Below are 18,412 nucleotides of genomic sequence, written 5' to 3' on the forward strand. Positions count from 1 at the left end.
TGAAAAATTAACCAGCCCATTTGCATGTGTTCGCAGAAAGCGAGGCGGACTTGAGATTCCCTGAGGGCCGCAACCGCTTCCGGCTGCACTTCGACGTGGAGAAACTCCCGGCGGAGGAAGAATTGCAGGCCGCAGAGTTACTCCTAAGTCGGACGATCGCGTCCAGCGCGCCGGACACGACGCGGCGGAAGCGGGTGCGCGTGCTGGTGCACGACATTGTGCGGCCAGGCACGCGGCTCGGCGGCCAAGAGGCCATTTTGCGGCTGTTGGACTCAAAAGAGGTGGACGCCTCGCACCCAGAGAGCGGAGTCTCGCTGGACGTGTTGCCGGCAGTGGTGCGGTGGCGGACGGCGCCCCACCTCAACCACGGGCTTCTTATCGAAGTGCTCGGCGCGTCCGAGGCCCAACACAACATCAGACTAAGGCGGCGGCGAAGAGAGGCCCCGTCCGAGCGCAAGTGGCTCAGGGAGCAGCCCCTCCTCTTTGCGTACACAGACGACGCCAGACATCGTCGCAGCAAGGTCAGTTCACCCTTCAAAAAGGGTCAATATTTTATTACCATTTATTTAACATTTTTATTAGTTCCTAATTTCATTTGTTCATTATCTTTCCGTGATTTGCTTATTTTTAGTACTTTTTTATATTTTCTTGCTAACCTGGGATTGTGATTTCGTATTTGTTTATGTAAAAACGGTTTGTCAGAGAGCTTTCCTGGATATTTATTTTACCTTTTTCGTTTTTATTATTCATGTTTTCACGTCATAATTTACTATTTATATAATATTTATATTATGAATCATGAAATGAGAGGGATTAATGTTAATGTGTATGCATGTTAATATGGCTTTCATTTAGCTCACGAGATGAAATAAAAAATATAAAAATAAATGTAAATAAATTAAAATTAATGTTATTAAATATAAAACTAAAAGATAAAATATTTAATTGCGTAAAAAATTGAAATTTACAATAATAACAATTTAAATAAATAAAATTGACATTTATTTGGCATTTACTTATTTTTAAGCGTTAAACAATCTTCAAGTTTATGTTTAAAATTATTTATAATTCTAAGCGGTGTTTATTTATTTGTTGCTTAATTTGTATTAATTTCATAAAATATAGTGATACAATAAAACGTTATAAACAAAATAAAATTATTTTGAAAAAGAGGAAATTTGGATTGTTGTTTTATTTTCCCACTAATGAAGCTAAAAAATACACGCTAGTTTGAATCTTAATAAAATTTATATTTATATTTTTCATTGCCAGGAAGTTAATATGATTGCTTAAGATTTTATTTAAAATTTTGTAATAATTTATTATATTGTTAGTGGGAAGCTTTTAATTGACTTGAATCATTCTCTCTAATTTCAAGCTCATCAATTAAATATCATTAGAAGAAATACAGCATTCAAAATTGATTGAAGCATTTGGTAGTTTCATGTGATTAAACGGAACTATTTTTTTTCTGTCCACAGATGAAACGGAGCGACCCAAAGGGCCGAGCCAAGCACAAACAGCCAGTGCGGGAAACGTGTCGTCGGCACAATTTGTACGTCAACTTCGATGAGGTGGGGTGGAACGACTGGATCGTGGCACCACCGGGCTACGACGCGTACTACTGCCACGGCGAGTGTCCGTACCCGTTGGCGGCGCATTTCAACACCACCAACCACGCAGTCATCCAGAACCTGATGAACTCGATGCACGGCAGCGTGCCCAAGGCGTGCTGCGTGCCCACCGAGCTCTCGTCCATCTCTATGCTGTACGTGGACGAAGACGAGACGGTTGTGCTCAAAAACTACAAGGACATGGAGGTGCAGGGCTGCGGCTGCAGATAATACCATGAACTGCCGAAATAATTATATGAACCTGCCGGCCCCTTCAAACTCTTGCTGTGATTGACAATTATTTTAGGAGTAATTTTAAGGCCACGTGAAGGCTCACGCCAATTTGCGAGAGGAGGGTGGAGGCGTTGTAGGCCTCTCTGTTGTGCTCGAAAGTTTCCACCAAATCCCAAAACTTAATCACGACCAGCAGTCGGACTCGAATAAGTGCGCCGTCGGTTCGAGCGAGTGCATTTTTTCTGTTACCGTGTCCCGCCTGCAACTTATTAACAGCGGATGAGGTCATCCGCCCCACTGGTGTTGGCCAAAAATTGGCCCAATTTTCGACTGCTATTAAATGAAACAAATTTTTGTTGAGATGACAACAACTGCATTCCAATCATTAGTCATGACATTGTGCCAAAAGTCCCTCTGGAGAGGCGCTGGATAATTTGGTGTCACACATTGAGCTCCAAGCCAAAGGGCGTTTTTTTTTTTTTTTAAATATAAATCATTTAATAGTTGATTAGTTTGTTGAAAGAGTCTAAATATAATAATATTACTTGTGAACTACTTAATTTATTTAAATGTTGCTTAAAATATTATGCACAGAGGCTTCTTGCAACGGCGGGTCACGGTAAACTGGGCAAATTGGTGCTGAAAATCATCATGTACCTGTACTTTATTATTCCTATTTATTTCATTAATAATAGTGACGATTGCTGTATAGTATTCATTGACGACAATCAACATTTTATGGAAAACCAATTAAAAGGAAGAAATGCTTTTATTGCCATAATTAAATTATTGCCATTTTAACGCCAACTCTTGAGCATTAGCTGCGGCAATTGCATTAATATTATATTTTTTAGAGATGCTGCTCCTTAATAGATTGTGTACGTGATGTCTACCGATGTGCTTTTTATGAAATGTATTTTGAAATGAGAATTTTCAAGCGTGTCAACAACTATAATTTTGTACAGATTTTTGTAAATATGTATAGAAACAGACCGAAATATTAGAGAAAAGCAATAAAACAATGTTATTTCCCAAATAAATTCAAAGTCTTCTTTACACGTGAGGTCCTATTATTTTCATTCCTTTCTCGAGCTAAATACGATTTACATTAAAATCCTATATTTTTGGCCACTTCTCAAGTTTGAACATAATTTCGGTGGGAATGGATGCCGCGAGCAACTGCACCGATCGTTGGAGTCTCCGGCAGCAAAAAAGAGCAAAGGCATTTTTCTTCTTTCCAGAAGAGGTGCGTGTGATTATCCGAGGAATGAATTGGATGGTGTTGGTGGCATGAGCACGCAGGATGTGCCAGGCAGGCTGTTAGTGCCGAATGACTGAATTCCTTTTTATTTGTTTCAACCCCTATAATCAGCTCTTCAGCGAGTCGACGAGCGTTGCGTGGAACTCGCCACATAATTACATACACCTCCCATAATATGCACTCTAATTTGACGGACGACCGTAATTCACCAGAGAGAAAAGTTAATACGCTCTGCCAACTCCTTTTTTATTTTAACTTTTATTGCCGCTGAAAATTCCTCAGCTTTTTTCTCAGCATCCGTCCAAGCCGCAATCATCCAAATATTTAAACAGAGGATAAACACAGAAGTGGTTGCACAAGGGCGAAAAATATACCTATATATTGTTTCAGTACCTACTAATTTCGGCCCTTGAAGAATTACAATTACACCACTGCGGATATACAATTTTATTTTGGGCCCCTCTATTAATATTTCCTTCGTTTCTTCCACTGCACTCCTCTCCTCATTCATTTAAACGTTCTTGGAATTTTTTTTGGGGAGTTCGATTCCGCAGGAGAATTAATTAATATATATTTCAGAGGAGTTTTTGAATTCCTCGAAAGCTGATAACGAATTGACTCGTCGCGAGGAAGCGCTCGCAGGAACAAGACTGAGGAATTTTATATTTATTTTATAAAAGCGCGTTTTGCTTAATCAATAGTCTCTCGGCGGAACGTTATTAACGATTTTACGAGCATCGGCTCGCTCATCTTTTGCGGCGCGGAATGTTAAAACGTTAAAATATCTTTCTCTGCAGCGCAAAAACACGCGCATGACGTTGTAAAATCTCTCCGCGCGCGGTTAGTCTCTGTTTACTCACAAGCGCGTGTACATAAATTTATTTGATAATCCATAATGTATTTTTTGATGTTCCAGCCATCAAGAGGCAACATTCGAGACGGCCGTGAATTTTTTTTTCTAAAATGTTTCCGAGAGAAAATCGCACACGAGTGGGGTCAGTTGATGGGGTCAAGACGATCTGCCTATACGCGCTGAATAAACACACGTATAGGGTTTCGGCGCGGTTCGATTCGCCCATCTGCAGTCGGCCCAGGTGGGCGCTTTTCTCGCCGCCGAGGAAGAGTTTGACTTGTTGTTGGCCCCGCGAGTAAAAGAGGAGGCTCCGAAAACAGGTGTTCGCGGCTATCAAAATATTGGATGGTCCTCTAAAATGTGTACCTTTGACTGCCGAGTGAGAGCTGGAGTTGGCAAATACAGCAGATTATTTTCGGATGGGCAAACAAACGCACCTGCTAACTGCATTAGATGAGTTAGCAATTTGACGATTCTCTCTGAATGAAACCAAAATATTTGCAATAGTAATAATAATAATTGACCTTCGTCGTTTTATTTCCTTATTTTCGCTTCTAACTGAAAAAATTTCTTCGGTTCAAAGAAGATTTAAATAATTGTACAAAAGGTTTAATTTAATTATGTCATTTAATTTAATCACCAGAAAACTTAAAGAAAGATATATTATGTCCCCTTTTATTGTATCAATTTCTTTTTAGTTCATGTGGAATTCAGTTATGGAACAGTCTTTTTCTAAACATAATTAATATTGTGTGCGATTTAATTAAATTTTAGTTTTCAGCTTTGTTGTTTATCATAGAATGGACCATAAAGATATCAATAAGCCAGATTTTAAGTTGATCCAAAATTTATAATAAATACAACAAAAACAAAAAGGAAAATTGTTTGAAATTAATGCGCGAAATATTTTGTTCAACTGAAATTGGTAATATATTGTTTTTTTACGGTTTTTTAAATACTATAGAATATAATCTGTCTAACAGATAATAAATTATGTGTCTGACAAAATCAGCAATTGAATTTTCCTTTTGGTTTTTGCATGCATGAGAACAAATATTAACATGTGTTTTGCCAATTAATTGATGAGTAAAAAGTTAAAGAATAATAACAAGTACTAGATTTTACGTTAATGATCTTTTCGCCGTGATATAGGCAATTTGTGACAGCGAAAAAAAATAAAAGGTTGCTATTAGAAAATTTCTTTTCCCGAAAAATTTTGAACTCTTAATTTTTTTTCTTTCAGCTTTGAATCCAAATTTTTACAGATGCTTCTGATTTTCATGAGTCCAAAAAACACGAAAAAAAATCATATTACTTGCATAAATTTATGATTATTCAATAATGGTCACATTGAAATTTAATTTCATTCAAAATTGTCTGAACGATATAACGTAAATTGTCTCCACGGAGATTTTGATTGGTTTGGATGGGAAAATTTCCGCAGGAATAGGGTCGCATTAATTGTGCTATCCTCTTTTTGCCTCTCGACGTGCAGGTAACAAAGATCTCTCTACTCAGAATTGCAAATATAGCAGGCGAGTCAAGCTGTCTGCTTGCGAGAGTAAACAATCAAGCGGCCGTGCAGTTTGCTGAGAATGAAGCTTGAAATTGCACTATCCTCTCGATCTCGGCGACCGCAGCGCGAGATTTTCCATTCAATAGAAGATATCGAATTCGAATATCAAGTTTTGTCCAATTTTTATTTTTCGCAGCTCGATTTCCCCTCTTGACCGCAAATCTCGGTGTCGAGTTTGCGACTATTTTTATATACACCGTCATTTGCATCTGTGCTCAACGAAATGATCTGGCACTAAACTCAGCCATTCATACTTTCTGTAAAGGGCGAAAGAGAGACTTGTCGCCGCTTTGAATGTATCTGGGTCATTTGTCAATGATCGGTTCTCCACGCTTGCAGCAAATTAAATGAACACGAGGCTGCAGAAAAAGAAGATCGAGTTGACAATAAAATAGCCATTAAACCTGGTTGACTATTTATTAAATGGGTATAGAGATGTTGTCGTGCATGTTTAGTCATAGCAAGGATCAATTTGATATCGAAAATTGAAACATCAATTATCAAATTATCTAATCCAGCATAAAATTTGATGTTGAAAAATTAATGCTCAATTGATAATGTCAATTTGTTTTTCCTCATCCTCACTATTCAATGTAAAAATGGATTTTATAATAAAATATTCTTACAGAGTGCTTCTCTAAATTCAGAATTACTTCAAAATAATTGATTTAAAATATGGTAAAAATAATTCAATTATATAATGAAAAATTTTTATAATCTAGCGTGCAACTTATTTTCAAAATATTCCTTAATATTTTGGACCTTAATGTTTAAGCAGTGTTCAAGATTTCTAGTTACCACTGCAATTAATGACTTTATTTTTTTTTTTATAAATCTTAATGGAAATGTAAATTTGTCTTTAAGTAAAACATTTAATATTTTAGTTACTATAATGTATTAAAATATAATTTTAAATAAAAAATTTACAAGATCAAACTAATAAGTTAGGGATTAATATTTAAATTTTCTTCAAAAGAATTTTAACGTGGGTGGATTAAAAAACTGAGCGAGAAAAACGAATTAAAATGTCCAAATTTCATCTTTTAATTGAAAATTTTAAGTATTTTTAAAACAGATTAAAATTTCAGTTCAAAAAATAATTAATATTTCCACTTAAAACTAAAAAATTAAGACAAGCGGCAACACCCTGAACATGACTAGCATCATATGATTTCGCTTATTGAAAGCTCATCAGGGTGTTGCCGCTTGTCTTAATTTTCTATAGTTTTCAGTGGAAATATTAATTATTTTTAAAACAGAAATTTTAATCTGTTTTAAAAATAATTAAAATTTCCAATTAAAAGTTGAAATTTGGACATTTTAATTTGTTTTCCGAGCATTGGTTTTCTCGCTCAGTTTCTGAATCCACGTTAAAATTCTTTTGAAAATTTAAAACAGAAACTGGAATACACTTAACAACGCAAACACTACACAACTCTACACTAAAATTTACAAAAAAACACACTCACGCTAACAAATTAACAAAATTAAATTCCGAACTACGATTTTTGAGATGGATTTTTTTCAACTTATATATAAGAATTTTTCATCGTGTGCGTGAGTCTTTTAAAGTTTCAGTTACCCTCTATTTTCCACCACTTATTGTTTCAAGACCCCCGGCGTAGCGTGTCCTGTAAATATTAATTACAAAATCCCAGGGGATTCATTTTCAGCCGTCTCAAGAATCCATCATTCATAACTCGGTTTTGTCTTTGGGCATTGACAAGGGAGCCACACACATGCAGTGCAAGCGCGCGATATCATTGTCATTGTTCGGAAAGACAGAGACCGCCGCACAGCAGTATGTTGGGTATTCATAATGAGACCGTCTGTGGCCCTTCTTTGTCCGATTTACAAGCAAGAAAAAACGGGCCGCTCTCGGGAGGAATGCTGCGTAATCAGGCCCGCATGAATGTTAATTCGGAATGTAATGCAATAAGCGCGGGCCGCGACGAGCAGAGCAAAGCAATTGAAATTTACAGCGTCTCTCATGACTGTCAGCGATACGTGCATTTCAAGTCTTATAAAATTCGTAAAATTCATTCGTGGTGTATAAAAAAATCTGAAATCTCAAAAAACTAAGCAAGATTCAATAAATAGCAAAATTAAAATAAATTAAAACCCTTTAAATCATGGGTTTAAAATTTATTTTCACAAAAATACCCAGGTCTACTATTTTTAAATATTTGATAAAAAAAATTATTCCGTTGTTGATGAGTGATGTAATTCCAATCTTTTTAAAAATGATCTTATTTAGAAATATTTTTAATATTATTTGTTTTCATCGATATTGCAACATTCTAGTGCTTCTGTGTTTGGTCGCATAAAATTCCCTTTCTTTCTAACAAATATTTTTTCGATATAGTACAATTTTTTAAATTTTATTATTTTTAATAGTAATTTTTGCAAAAATTGTGGACAAATATACAACAATAATAAAAAGCTGAGGCTTATAATTATAGTGAAAAATACAAATTCCGAAAATACACCGACTCTGTTCCCGCATTTATTCTTCTTCCTATGCTTTTTACTTCTTGTTAAGCTGATGAGAGAGATTAGATTTTAAGAGGTGCGGAATTTTTCCTATGAAAGCCATCAATAATTTATATACGGCGTGTTCCTGAAAAGCAGAATTACTCGGCAGTGTCTTACTGATTTTGCGACTGGGTGGTCTAATGCGAAGAGATCGTAGGTGATTCAGGGTGGGCCACGCAGAGCACACAAAACCTATCAGCACTTCTTCTTCAGTGCGACGGCGGCGGCCGAGCCTCACCTTGAGGTTCAGTGAAAATTGTAAAAGTGTTAAAGAACTTCTTGGGTATTAATAAATTATGGGGTTTTCATATAGGCTGAGAGTTGAGCAGGGTTGATGTAAAAAGTGACACCGCATTTTTCTTCTCACATACAAACAGAGAGGTCTTTTATTTGTTTATACTTCTTAAATTTAATGTTGTATAATGTAACTTATATAATTAATCGTCAAGCAAAGAATTGCGAATAAGTAAAAAAAAATCAATGTTTTTATAAAAACTGATAAAACTTTATATAAGAATAAACTTTTAACACTGAATTAATTTTAACATTATTTTGATCGTGAATCCATGAAATATTTTTGCAAAATTAAAGCTATTTTGATAAGTTATACTTAGTTATTATGTAAAAAAAATTTTTTTTCTTTCTCACAATTTAATTTCAATTAACTGATTTGTAATAAATTTGAGTCATTTAATTACTAATAACACCATAATTGTCCTGCAACATTAAAAATTAAAAACAATTAAGACAAAAATAAAAAGAAATAAGCAAATAATTGTTAATCAAAAAAAAAAAACATACAAATAAAAATTGGTTTCTCTCATCCAGCAAAAATGTAAGATCTCCAAGAAAAATAGAGCAGAAGCATTACGAGGGATTTCTTGAGCCGAAATTTGCTATTCGCGCCATCTGTGATCCACATTGCAGAACTTCAAGCAAGTTCAATGTGGCGTCCATGATGATTTTTTCACGTGGTTTTGTTGCCAATGCTTGTTGAAGTTGCGGCATAGCAGAATTTTTCACGAAAATGGATATTTTAGAGGAAATTTTGGATAAAGAGGCAAAGAAAAATGAAAAATACAAGGCTACGGACGTCACGAAAAATGTTGAGCTGGAATTCGACATCGGAAACCTTTTGGCCACGGACACAAATGAACTGGACCTGAAGCAACTAAAGTCTGTAGAATTCTTCTGGCAAAATAAATAATATGTAAATAATTTTATTTATTTTTTGAATAGGTCAAGTAAAGAAGACTATTTGAAAATTTTGGCCCGAGACAACACGCAGCTGCTGTTGAACAAAATTTGGGAATTGCCTCTTGAGAGACGCGAAGAAATTGTAGTTGCCCAATTGCCTGTCGGAACAACAAGATTGCCCAGGGAGAAACCTTGCCCTAAACCAAGGCCCCTGACCAAATGGCAAGAGTACGCGCTAGAAAAGGGAATCAAGAAGAAGAAGAAGACCAATCTTGTGTGGGACGACATGGTTCAGGTATTAATTTTATTCTGGAAGCCGAGAGTGAAACATTTGTTTATAAAATATATATTTTATATGTAAACTATACAGAAATGGGTTCCACGATTTGGATATCGCAAAGCAGAATTGGAGAAACAAAAGGACTGGGTGCTGGAGGTGCCTGGGAACGCTGATCCCATGGAGGACCAGTTTGCGAAGAAGGCCGAGAAGAAGAAGGAAAAGGTTTCCAAGAACGAATTTCAGAGGTTGAGGAACATTGCCAAGGCCAAGAACATCAAAGTTCCCAAGGAAGGATTGCCCCCTGTTGAAAAACCCTCATCTGCCCTGGTAAATAAAAAATTTCAGAGTTGCAATTGTAATTTAATATTTTAAAAACTCCAGTTAACGACTGCCACTGATGTCGCGAGAGTTTCCACCGCTTCGTTAGGAAAATTCCAACCTAAGCTGCCAAAAGAAAAGGCGATCAAACAAAATGCTATTGTTCAAAAGAGGGCCAAGAGAGATCATTCAAAAATCAGTTCGAATGACGAAAAGACGTCTCAGCTGAAAATTATCGAAGGAATCTTAGGAAAGAAACCCAAGCTAGATCTGGAGAAGGCACTCGGCAGACACGTAGAGCAACAAGAGTGAGTTTTTATACTTTTTATGATTCTTGTGATAACAATAATGTTTTTGTGATTTAGTGCTTCTGATGAACGTAAACCCAAGAAGGCAAAGGGAGGCAAAAAGGGTAGGAAAAAGAGCATTCCCAGCAAGGCCAGGAAGGGAGGAAAAGTGAGCAAAGCTAGAGTTGGAAAGGTCGACACCAGGAAAAGTAAGGGAGGAATTGGTGGTGGCAGGAAGAGGAGGTAGACGTATAAAGTTGATATACTCATAAATCATGATTATAATAAAACAAATAAAAGAAGAATTGTTTATTAAATCAAAATTGAAGATGCTTCAATATTCACTGTTTTCATAAGTTCTACTTTTCTTAAAAATCCATTTTCAAAACTTAAAACCTCTATTACAAATTTTGTAAGTTCTTGAAATTATGATTTTTAAATGTGAAAGATCTTCTGCCAAGAAATTGCCCGATCAATTTTTTGTGAAAAAACGGGGAAAATTGTGGCGGAGAGAAATGAGGAGCTGGCTTGACCTTTTTTAACCCATTTAAGACCAAATTTGACTACAGAGTGCAACAATCAAACAATACACTGATTTGACTATATAGTAAGCTTCTCCTTTACAAAATTTATCTGTATGGAATTAACGGCACAAGGCTTATATACTACTAGCCAAGCTAATCGATTTTTGTGTCGGCTGGCAACAAGGACCAAAAATTCATTGGTGGGCACGACTAGCTGCTAGTCTAAAATTTTATAGATTGATGGAGGAGGAAATAAAAAGTAAGGAGGGGGAAGCATGAACTTTGGGTATATAAATATGAGGGTCACCCTAGAAAACCACTCTTCATATCTGACTGCTTTTGGGACTACAAAGGTGAGAAATAGGAAAGTTCACAAGAACTGTATTTTATTTAACGCATAATTATTGCTTTATGTATAAAATATTTTGTTGTTCAAAAGATTCAGTTTTAGTTTTCGTTTTTTAGTTTACTTTTTGAAATTAAATTCCAAAATTATACTTCAATTAAAATTTGTTTGTGATCAATTGAACTTTTGTTAAAATCCATTTTTTTTCAAAGAATTTTTTTGGCAATATTTATTTGCTATGATTTGATTTTTGAACAGAACTACAGGAAATGTTTAAAAAAAGTTAAAATAGTTGATATGGTAATAAAAAACGTTAGACGCTGACGAAAATGGGTGAAATTTTTCTGAGCTAGAAAATGGAACGTTGGATTGGGCGCGTGGCCATCGTAACGGGAGCGAGCGCTGGGATCGGCGCCGCCGTGGTTCGCACTTTAGCTCTGCAGGGAATGAAAGTGGTTGGAGTTGCCAGGAGGGCTAATTTAGTTCAGGTCTTCTTCAATTTTTCTGCATTCGAATTTTTGCTGAAAATTTTGGTCGGTACAGGCGTTGGCAGACAATCTTAAGGCGGAGGGCGCCGCTGGAGAGGTTTTCGCGCAAGAGGCTGATGTCGGCGTTGAGGAGGACGTCAAGCGCGTTGTCCAATGGACCAAGGACAACCTCGGTGGCGTCGACGTCCTCGTCAACAACGCTGGAGTTGCGCCACTCACGCTTCTCTCAGGTAAATTTTCTCCTGGGAATAATTTTTTTTAAATTATTATTTAAAATTTTTATTAAAAAGAGCTTGACGTGTCCGCGATGAGACGCATCTTGGACACAAATGTGGTCGGATTGAGCATCTTCACGCGCGAGGCCATTCAGGACATGCGTTCCAGAGGAGTTAATGATGGACACATAATCCACATAAATAGGCATATAAAAATATAATTATTTTAATGAAAAATTATTAATAAAAATACAAAAGTACTTTTAATTAATTCTTAAGAAGTAATATTTTTTTGCAACGAATTATTCAATTTTAATCACATTTTTCTTCCACAGCATTTTCGGCCACGCAATGCCTCACGCTCCTGAACTGGCGGGCTACGCTCCCTACGTGGCCAGCAAGCATGCGGTGACGCTGCTCACAGAGGCGCTGCGTCGAGAGCTCCGTAATCTTGGCACCAAAATCAGGGTCACTGTAAGTTTTCATCTTTTTCCTCCACTTTTTTCATTTTATTTTATTTAGCGTTTTTGAATTAAAATTAGCTGAATTAAATATATAAATTTTGATATTTCTATTAACTTTAAGAGCGTCAGCCCTGGATTTGTGGACACAGAGTTGTTTGCAGCGTCCGGCCAGTCGGAGCTCATGCAGAAACTTGTGCTGGAGGACACACCAATCCTGCGCTCTGAGGACGTCGCAGACGCTGTTGTCTTTGCAATCTCGGCGCCGGCACACGTTCAGGTATTTCTTTTTACCATATTATTATATTTTAGTTGAACATTATGATTATTATTATTATTTTTAACAGATACACGAGCTGACCCTGCACCCCACGGGCGAAAGATGCTAAGTTTGAAATGTTTGAATAAAGATGATTCAATGAAGATAATTTTCTAATAAATAACGTCTCCTTAAAATTTCAATTTTTTTTTAATCGTTATTATGGATACATATACATAAGGTCTATTTATTTTAGAATTGACTTCATCAAAATAATTAAGCAAAATATTCAATTTTTTTTTATCTAAAAATATTATTGGGAAACAAGCATAATCGCAGTGAAAAGCAAAGTTCTCTTCGACATAGATAATTCTGAATGCTAATATAAATAAATCCAAATAATACGGCCGCGTGGCTTATCGCGCGCATTTTTGTTTGAACGCTTTGCCGCCTCGCGAATTGTAAACACGCCCTCGTGAACCTCCAGCCATGCTTGTTTATTTTTCGAACAATCGTTGTCAATGTGAAAAATGTAATTTAACAGCCATGTAGGCAAACAAAATTTTAACTTATTGTCACATTAATCGAAAAATTACGTCAAGTTAGTCTCGGACAATTATTGTTGACATAGAGAGGACTTGTGCATTTGGTAATTTTTTTATGGAACAAATCGAACAAATTTTGAAGCCTTGTAATTTTTCTTATTTTTTTGTTGTCAATGTGTTCATTTTGTGATGAATTCCACAGTTTCGTCGCGTTGACTTAAACTTCCATTTCGGGCGATGCATTGAATAGGTACGTATATATGTATCAATTATAAGTTTAAATTTTAAAAGTTTCGTTCCGAGAAATGGAATTTTGTTATCATGCAATTCCTTTTTCAATTTTAGCATGTTGAAGAAGAAGGCAGTTTTTCCACCAAGGCCCAAGCCGCCAAATTGTGAGCAGATCTTGGAAGATTTGGCTAATTCAACGAGTGACGATCCAGCATTCCAAATACAGGAAAGACCCCTTCTAGGTAAATAGAACAATATTAATAAATCATGCAGCTAAAAAAATTAAGCCTATGCATACAAATTTTTTTTATAAAATTGTTCAACACAAAAACCCTCAAACCAAATTATTTTCATGATGATTTTTAAAATTTTCTAACAGGGAGTTCCGACGGATTTGATGCAGACCGGAAACAAGAGCTGCTGAAAAACTGGAGCGAAGTGACGAAATTTGTGGAGACGAGCCGTCAGATCGAGCAACTGCAGACTCGACTGAAAGTCGAAGTGGAAGAGCTGCAGACGAGGGAGCAGGAGCTGCGTCAGATGGCCGAGGAAATCAAACACCAGGCCATGAGTGCTCTCAAGAGAAGCTCAAAAGACTGAAAACCAGCAGATACTTCAAGAATCAAGCCTCGGGACCAAGCAAGCCCAAGTCGGCACTCGACATCATCAAATCTTCAAGGTTAAAATATTAAAGATTAAAATAAAATATCATTGCAGATTAAACTTTGTATTCTGACAATACAGGTGGGTGCCTCCCAGATCCCCATACGACTTGATTCAAGAAAAACTCTATCACGACCCTTGGAAACTTTTGATCGCCACAATTTTTCTCAACAAAACTCGTGGCTCAGTGGCCTGTCCCATGGTTTGGCAGTTCTTCGAAAGGTGGCCTGACCCTGAGAGTGCTTACGAGGCTGACAAAAAGGAGATGGCCGAGTTCCTCAGACCACTTGGTCTCTTCAATCGGCGTGCAGGCCAAATCATTCGCTTCTCCCACGATTACAGGCACAAGGCGTGGGTTTACCCAATCGAGTTGCACGGCATCAACAAGTATGGCAATGATTCCTTCAGGATCTTCTGCAGAAACGAATGGCGAGACGTGCAGCCAGACGATTACATGCTGAATTATTACCACAATTGGCTCAAGGAGAATGCTGAAAGGTTAGGTGTTTGAATTATTCAAATTTAATATGCTTTTATGTAAAATTTTCATAAATTACTAATTTTATTTTGGTCAGGACATTAAGTTTAAAGTTTTGAATGTTTTTGGAAAATAATTTCACACTGTGATCCTCGTAGGATTTTTGATATTTATCATTTTGTCATGGAATTCAAAGCTTTGGCACAGATGTTATATAAAACGTGATTTAGATTAATATAAATTCTTGCACTTTGCTGAAATATCAGATTATTGACTTAAAATCCTAAAACATCCCTTTATTTTAACAACATCAGTCATTTTTGGTGTTTATAGTAATCACAGATCTAAAAATATTTCACCATCAGTAACATGACAGCCACTGTTATCAGATTAACAGATTTTTTTTCTGCTTTACTTATACTAAAGTAGCTACTTTTCTTTTTGTTGGTGTCCACCACCCCACACTGTTTGTATGACAAAGTGGTTGGTCTCTTTGCATCGGGGTAGAAGCCGGGGATGAACAAACTCGTCTCCTTTTGAGAGCCGACGTTGAGCAGCCGGCTGAAATCTTGTTCTAATTTATTAGCTTGGGGACCCCGGAAATGCAGCAGCAGCTGAATGCAAGTATTTCCATGCAAAGAGCGCGTCTTCCTGTTGTCCACGGTCAGCATCCACTCCGGAATGCCAAGTACTGCTCGCACCCTTTCCAAGAACTGTGACACCTCAAACCGAGGGGGACGCCGAAGATTTGCGTATTTTATTATGTCATGGTCGGGCTCGATGTTGGCGCAGGCAAATCGTTCGTTGCCCCCGTCTGGGGAGTAAATGACCAAAGATCGCCCCACAGCCGAGTGTGGGCCTTCCAAGGGCAGATTCATGTCGGAGAAAACCTTTTTACATTAATGAATTCAATTTTCCTAGAATCTTATTTTATTCTCACTTGTCTTTTATCTCCAAGGTTGATGGGGCCGAGTCTCCTTCCAACGTCACCGACGTAGCACCGTAATGGGTTGTCAGGCCCACATTGATCTCTGTAGAGTTCGTCGTTGAAAGGGTCTGCCAACTGGATGAAATATGGGTTCCACACATATCCTCCTGCCACACATCTTGTGCCCGTAGACTTCACTGCGGCGTCCTGGCCCACTGGGTTTACAAATACAGCCCAATTGTGACCTCTGGTCAAATTTCTATCGTTGATGCCTGGGTGCCTAATTTTAACCTCAATATTTGTCTCGCCGTATGAACCTGGACCGTAAACCTGAGATTTTTTTTTTAATTTTGGTTTTGTTAGAAAAATAATTATCCTACCAATTGAGTAAATCTGATGTATCCATAGGCATAACCGTAAGGATGGTGGAAAGAGGCGATTGCACGCAGCTCTCGCGCCTCCGAAGCGGCATAACCACGTTCGATTGTTCCACAGGCCCATCGAGCGTTGTCTTCGGCCCTGTGAATCACCACCGATCGACCTATTATGCTCTGGGGCCCAATCAGGTCCAGTTGAGAATCGTTGTAGACAAGAGAGGCGTGAGTGAGTCCAGCAAAGGTGCCCCACTTTCCACTCAAATCGCCCATTTCGTACTGCTCGGGAGTGCCATGACCAGGAGCAGGACTACTTTTGGGGTCCACCCCAAGAGGATTCCAGTGGCCGTACAAGGTTGAGTCCTCGCAAGGGAAGGCCAGCTGCATTTCTACAGGCGTCACATGAACGTGATATCCTTTGACGTCCTGCAGGCCTTTCAAGGTGACATCGACATTTGTCAAGTCGTATGGGGTGTATTGAATCATTTCTATTCGACCCTGCAATTTTTTTTAAACAACATACGTTATCACATCTATTAAGGTTTTAATGAATATTTTCCTTACTTTGACCGATGGTTCCTGTCCGTCGCTTCCGAACCAGTCCTGAACGACTGCTTTTACACGTGGGAGCCAAGTTATTGTTGTGCAAGCCAATCGTTCTCCCCTTGCTTTAGGACCGAACGCATCCGAAAGCACCAACGAGCGCCCAACTACACCGTCTGACCCAGATAACGGCAGATTTGAGTCTGTGAAGAGCCGCCGAGTTCTTTCTATCATCTTTGCCTTTCCTCCTGACGCTGAAAGCGTCGCGTGTCGGTCGCTCAGGGCTCCAATCGCACAGCTTTGGGGTCCAACGCAAGAGTTTGGGTTGAATTGCTCTCCAGCGCTGAGACATCGAGCCGTCCAATTGTAAAAGTCTCCGCCTGTCGGGTTTTCCATAACGCGCCAGTGAATTTCACTTGTGTCATTTTTAGAGCCGTCAGCATAAACCAGGTATTCAACGAGGACGGACGTATCTGTCCAAGGGGCCTCTTTTTCTTGTCGCAATAGTATTCGACCCACAACTGGATACCTGTAACTTCTAATTAATATCTATGTTTTAATTTATATAGTCTGGCTTTACCTGAATAACACTTGAGCAGTGGACATTGGCGTCACAGCATTAATTGTGGCGCAGGCGACGGAGCCTCCGTGAGTAACATACAGCGATCGATGGATCACGCTGTGAGGCCCGTAGAGAGGCAGGAAGGAGTCCCAAGTTCCAAATAAACGATCAAGCGGGCCATGCTTTAAATGTAGACTGCCTACAGCATATTCATTGTGGCTGCCGCCTGCAGTCTTTCTCTCTTCTTGTCCAACTCGCAAAGGGTCAAACAGTGGGCCGGAGTAATAGCAGGCATCAGGAGAACCCCCTTGTGCTGGCAGCTCCCTTATTTGGTATTCTAAGCCTTCCTGATTGGTGATAATTTTTTTCTCAGATGGATAAAATAATTTTTGAGTAAATAATCTTACAATTGGTTTATTAATTTCTTCAGCCGTCAAAAACGTCAAATCGTAAGGCGAGCGTTGTTCTAGTTTTAATTTAAATTTAAGACCTCCGCCTTGAAGGATGGTCAGCGCCTTTTTGGTAACCATTCTATGCACTCTGGCGCAGGCCATTATACTGTCCGTGTGGTGCCAGTGAAATACAACCACATAAAGACTCCTGGGAGAATTTGCCGCAGACTCGTGCAGCTCTGGCAAAGAACCGTCACGCAAGAGGTGCGACCCTCCTGTTTTCAGCTGACCAAGCCGACTATCCAAATCTCCAGCTCTGTGTCCTTTAAAAAAAATTGAAATCAGAAGGTTAAAATTTTGTTTGAAAAGTACCTTCTCCCTTATTGTCAGGGTCGAAAACCAGCTGTAGGGAGTTGCAGTTGTCCCGCGACTTGTCTGCTTCGCTCTCAACACTGTCAGTTACATAGATTTTCCAATTGTGCTTTCGAGTCACAGTGCTGTTGTCTTGGGCTCTGCGGAGCTTGCTCAGAATGACCGCGTCGACGCCGTTTTCAGCACCGAACCAGCGAAACAAAACTGAGCCTTCCAGGGCGCCTCGAAAATGAGCCTCGGCCAAACGCTCCTCACCTTCGACCATCAAAGTGGCGCACGCAACATTGGAGTCGCCGCGTATAATCAGAGACCTGAATGATTTTTTGGTTGAAATAAATTTATTTAAAAAATAATACTTTTTTAAATTAATCAAACCTTCCCCAGATGCCATCAGTTTTAGTCCAATTCAGGTAGCCTCCAGGAATCACAAATACCGCTGTGCTATTTTCTGGAAGGCTGAGTTTGCCCAGTCTCTCTCCTAAATCAATGACAGTCTTGCCGAGCCGACTATTGGAGCACCGTTCGCCTCCATCCACTTCTCGGTAATCCGCAGGAAACTCCCTGACCTGCCAGTCCAGATTCTGAGCCGAGCCGCCATCGGTAAGTAGCAGGGCGACTTGGACTGTTACGTCTCCACCGGCATTTGGCTGGCTAAACCTGATTTCGCCACGCAAGCGACCCTGAGATAGTGGTGCCTTGATCTCCACAGCCCCTGTCGAACACAACACACTCACCCAAAGCAGACAAAATGCGCCCTTTGTAAGGGGCATCTTGTAATTCAGGGCATCGACAGCTGGAGTAACCTGAATTCAAGGTACAAATGAAAGTGCGCAGACGCCTCAGGTCGCTGACGTCAGAAAACACCTTTCACTAAATT

The 18,412-nt window shown here is 38.7% G+C and overlaps 4 protein-coding genes and 1 pseudogene across 6 annotated transcripts in view; 4 read left to right on the forward strand and 1 right to left on the reverse strand.

The window, feature by feature from the left end:
• The window catches only part of LOC132202629 (protein decapentaplegic), a 32,681-nt gene extending 30,341 nt beyond the window's left edge, over nt 1–2,340 (forward strand). For all 3 annotated transcript variants that reach the window (XM_059629645.1, XM_059629643.1, XM_059629644.1), the window contains exons 3-4: nt 37–521; nt 1,482–2,340. In XM_059629645.1, the coding sequence (XP_059485628.1) occupies nt 37–521; nt 1,482–1,844 (848 nt within the window). In that variant the 3' untranslated portion in view covers nt 1,845–2,340. The remainder of the gene's footprint in view (nt 1–36; nt 522–1,481) is intronic.
• A 6,680-nt stretch (nt 2,341–9,020) lies between these two features.
• On the forward strand, nt 9,021–10,479 carry LOC132202398 (ribosome biogenesis regulatory protein homolog). The gene is made up of 5 exons (XM_059629288.1): nt 9,021–9,248; nt 9,312–9,564; nt 9,640–9,876; nt 9,931–10,175; nt 10,233–10,479. Exons 1-5 carry the CDS (start codon nt 9,100–9,102, stop codon nt 10,399–10,401), a joined length of 1,053 nt encoding a protein of 350 aa, XP_059485271.1. The 5' UTR covers nt 9,021–9,099; the 3' UTR covers nt 10,402–10,479.
• Nucleotides 10,480–11,356: 877 nt separating this feature from the next.
• Nucleotides 11,357–12,628, forward strand: LOC132202634 (farnesol dehydrogenase-like; annotated as a pseudogene).
• A 710-nt stretch (nt 12,629–13,338) lies between these two features.
• Nucleotides 13,339–14,624, forward strand: LOC132202633 (methyl-CpG-binding domain protein 4-like). The gene is made up of 3 exons (XM_059629650.1): nt 13,339–13,370; nt 13,627–13,902; nt 13,968–14,624. The coding sequence occupies exons 1-3, from the start codon at nt 13,339–13,341 to the stop codon at nt 14,395–14,397; spliced, it is 738 nt and encodes a 245-aa protein (XP_059485633.1). The 3' UTR covers nt 14,398–14,624.
• On the reverse strand, nt 14,430–18,355 carry LOC132202869 (uncharacterized). The gene is made up of 8 exons (XM_059630146.1): nt 17,911–18,355; nt 17,536–17,846; nt 17,179–17,486; nt 16,790–17,118; nt 16,231–16,738; nt 15,673–16,164; nt 15,305–15,622; nt 14,430–15,254 (listed from the first exon to the last, which is right to left on the reverse strand). Exons 1-8 carry the CDS (start codon nt 18,303–18,305, stop codon nt 14,709–14,711), a joined length of 3,207 nt encoding a protein of 1,068 aa, XP_059486129.1. The 5' UTR covers nt 18,306–18,355; the 3' UTR covers nt 14,430–14,708.
• Nucleotides 18,356–18,412: the final 57 nt, after the last annotated feature.

Source organism: Neocloeon triangulifer, unplaced genomic scaffold, assembly GCF_031216515.1.
Source record: "Neocloeon triangulifer isolate White Clay Creek 2 clone unplaced genomic scaffold, ASM3121651v1 ptg000015l, whole genome shotgun sequence".
In the NCBI taxonomy this organism is placed as follows: domain Eukaryota; kingdom Metazoa; phylum Arthropoda; class Insecta; order Ephemeroptera; family Baetidae; genus Neocloeon; species Neocloeon triangulifer.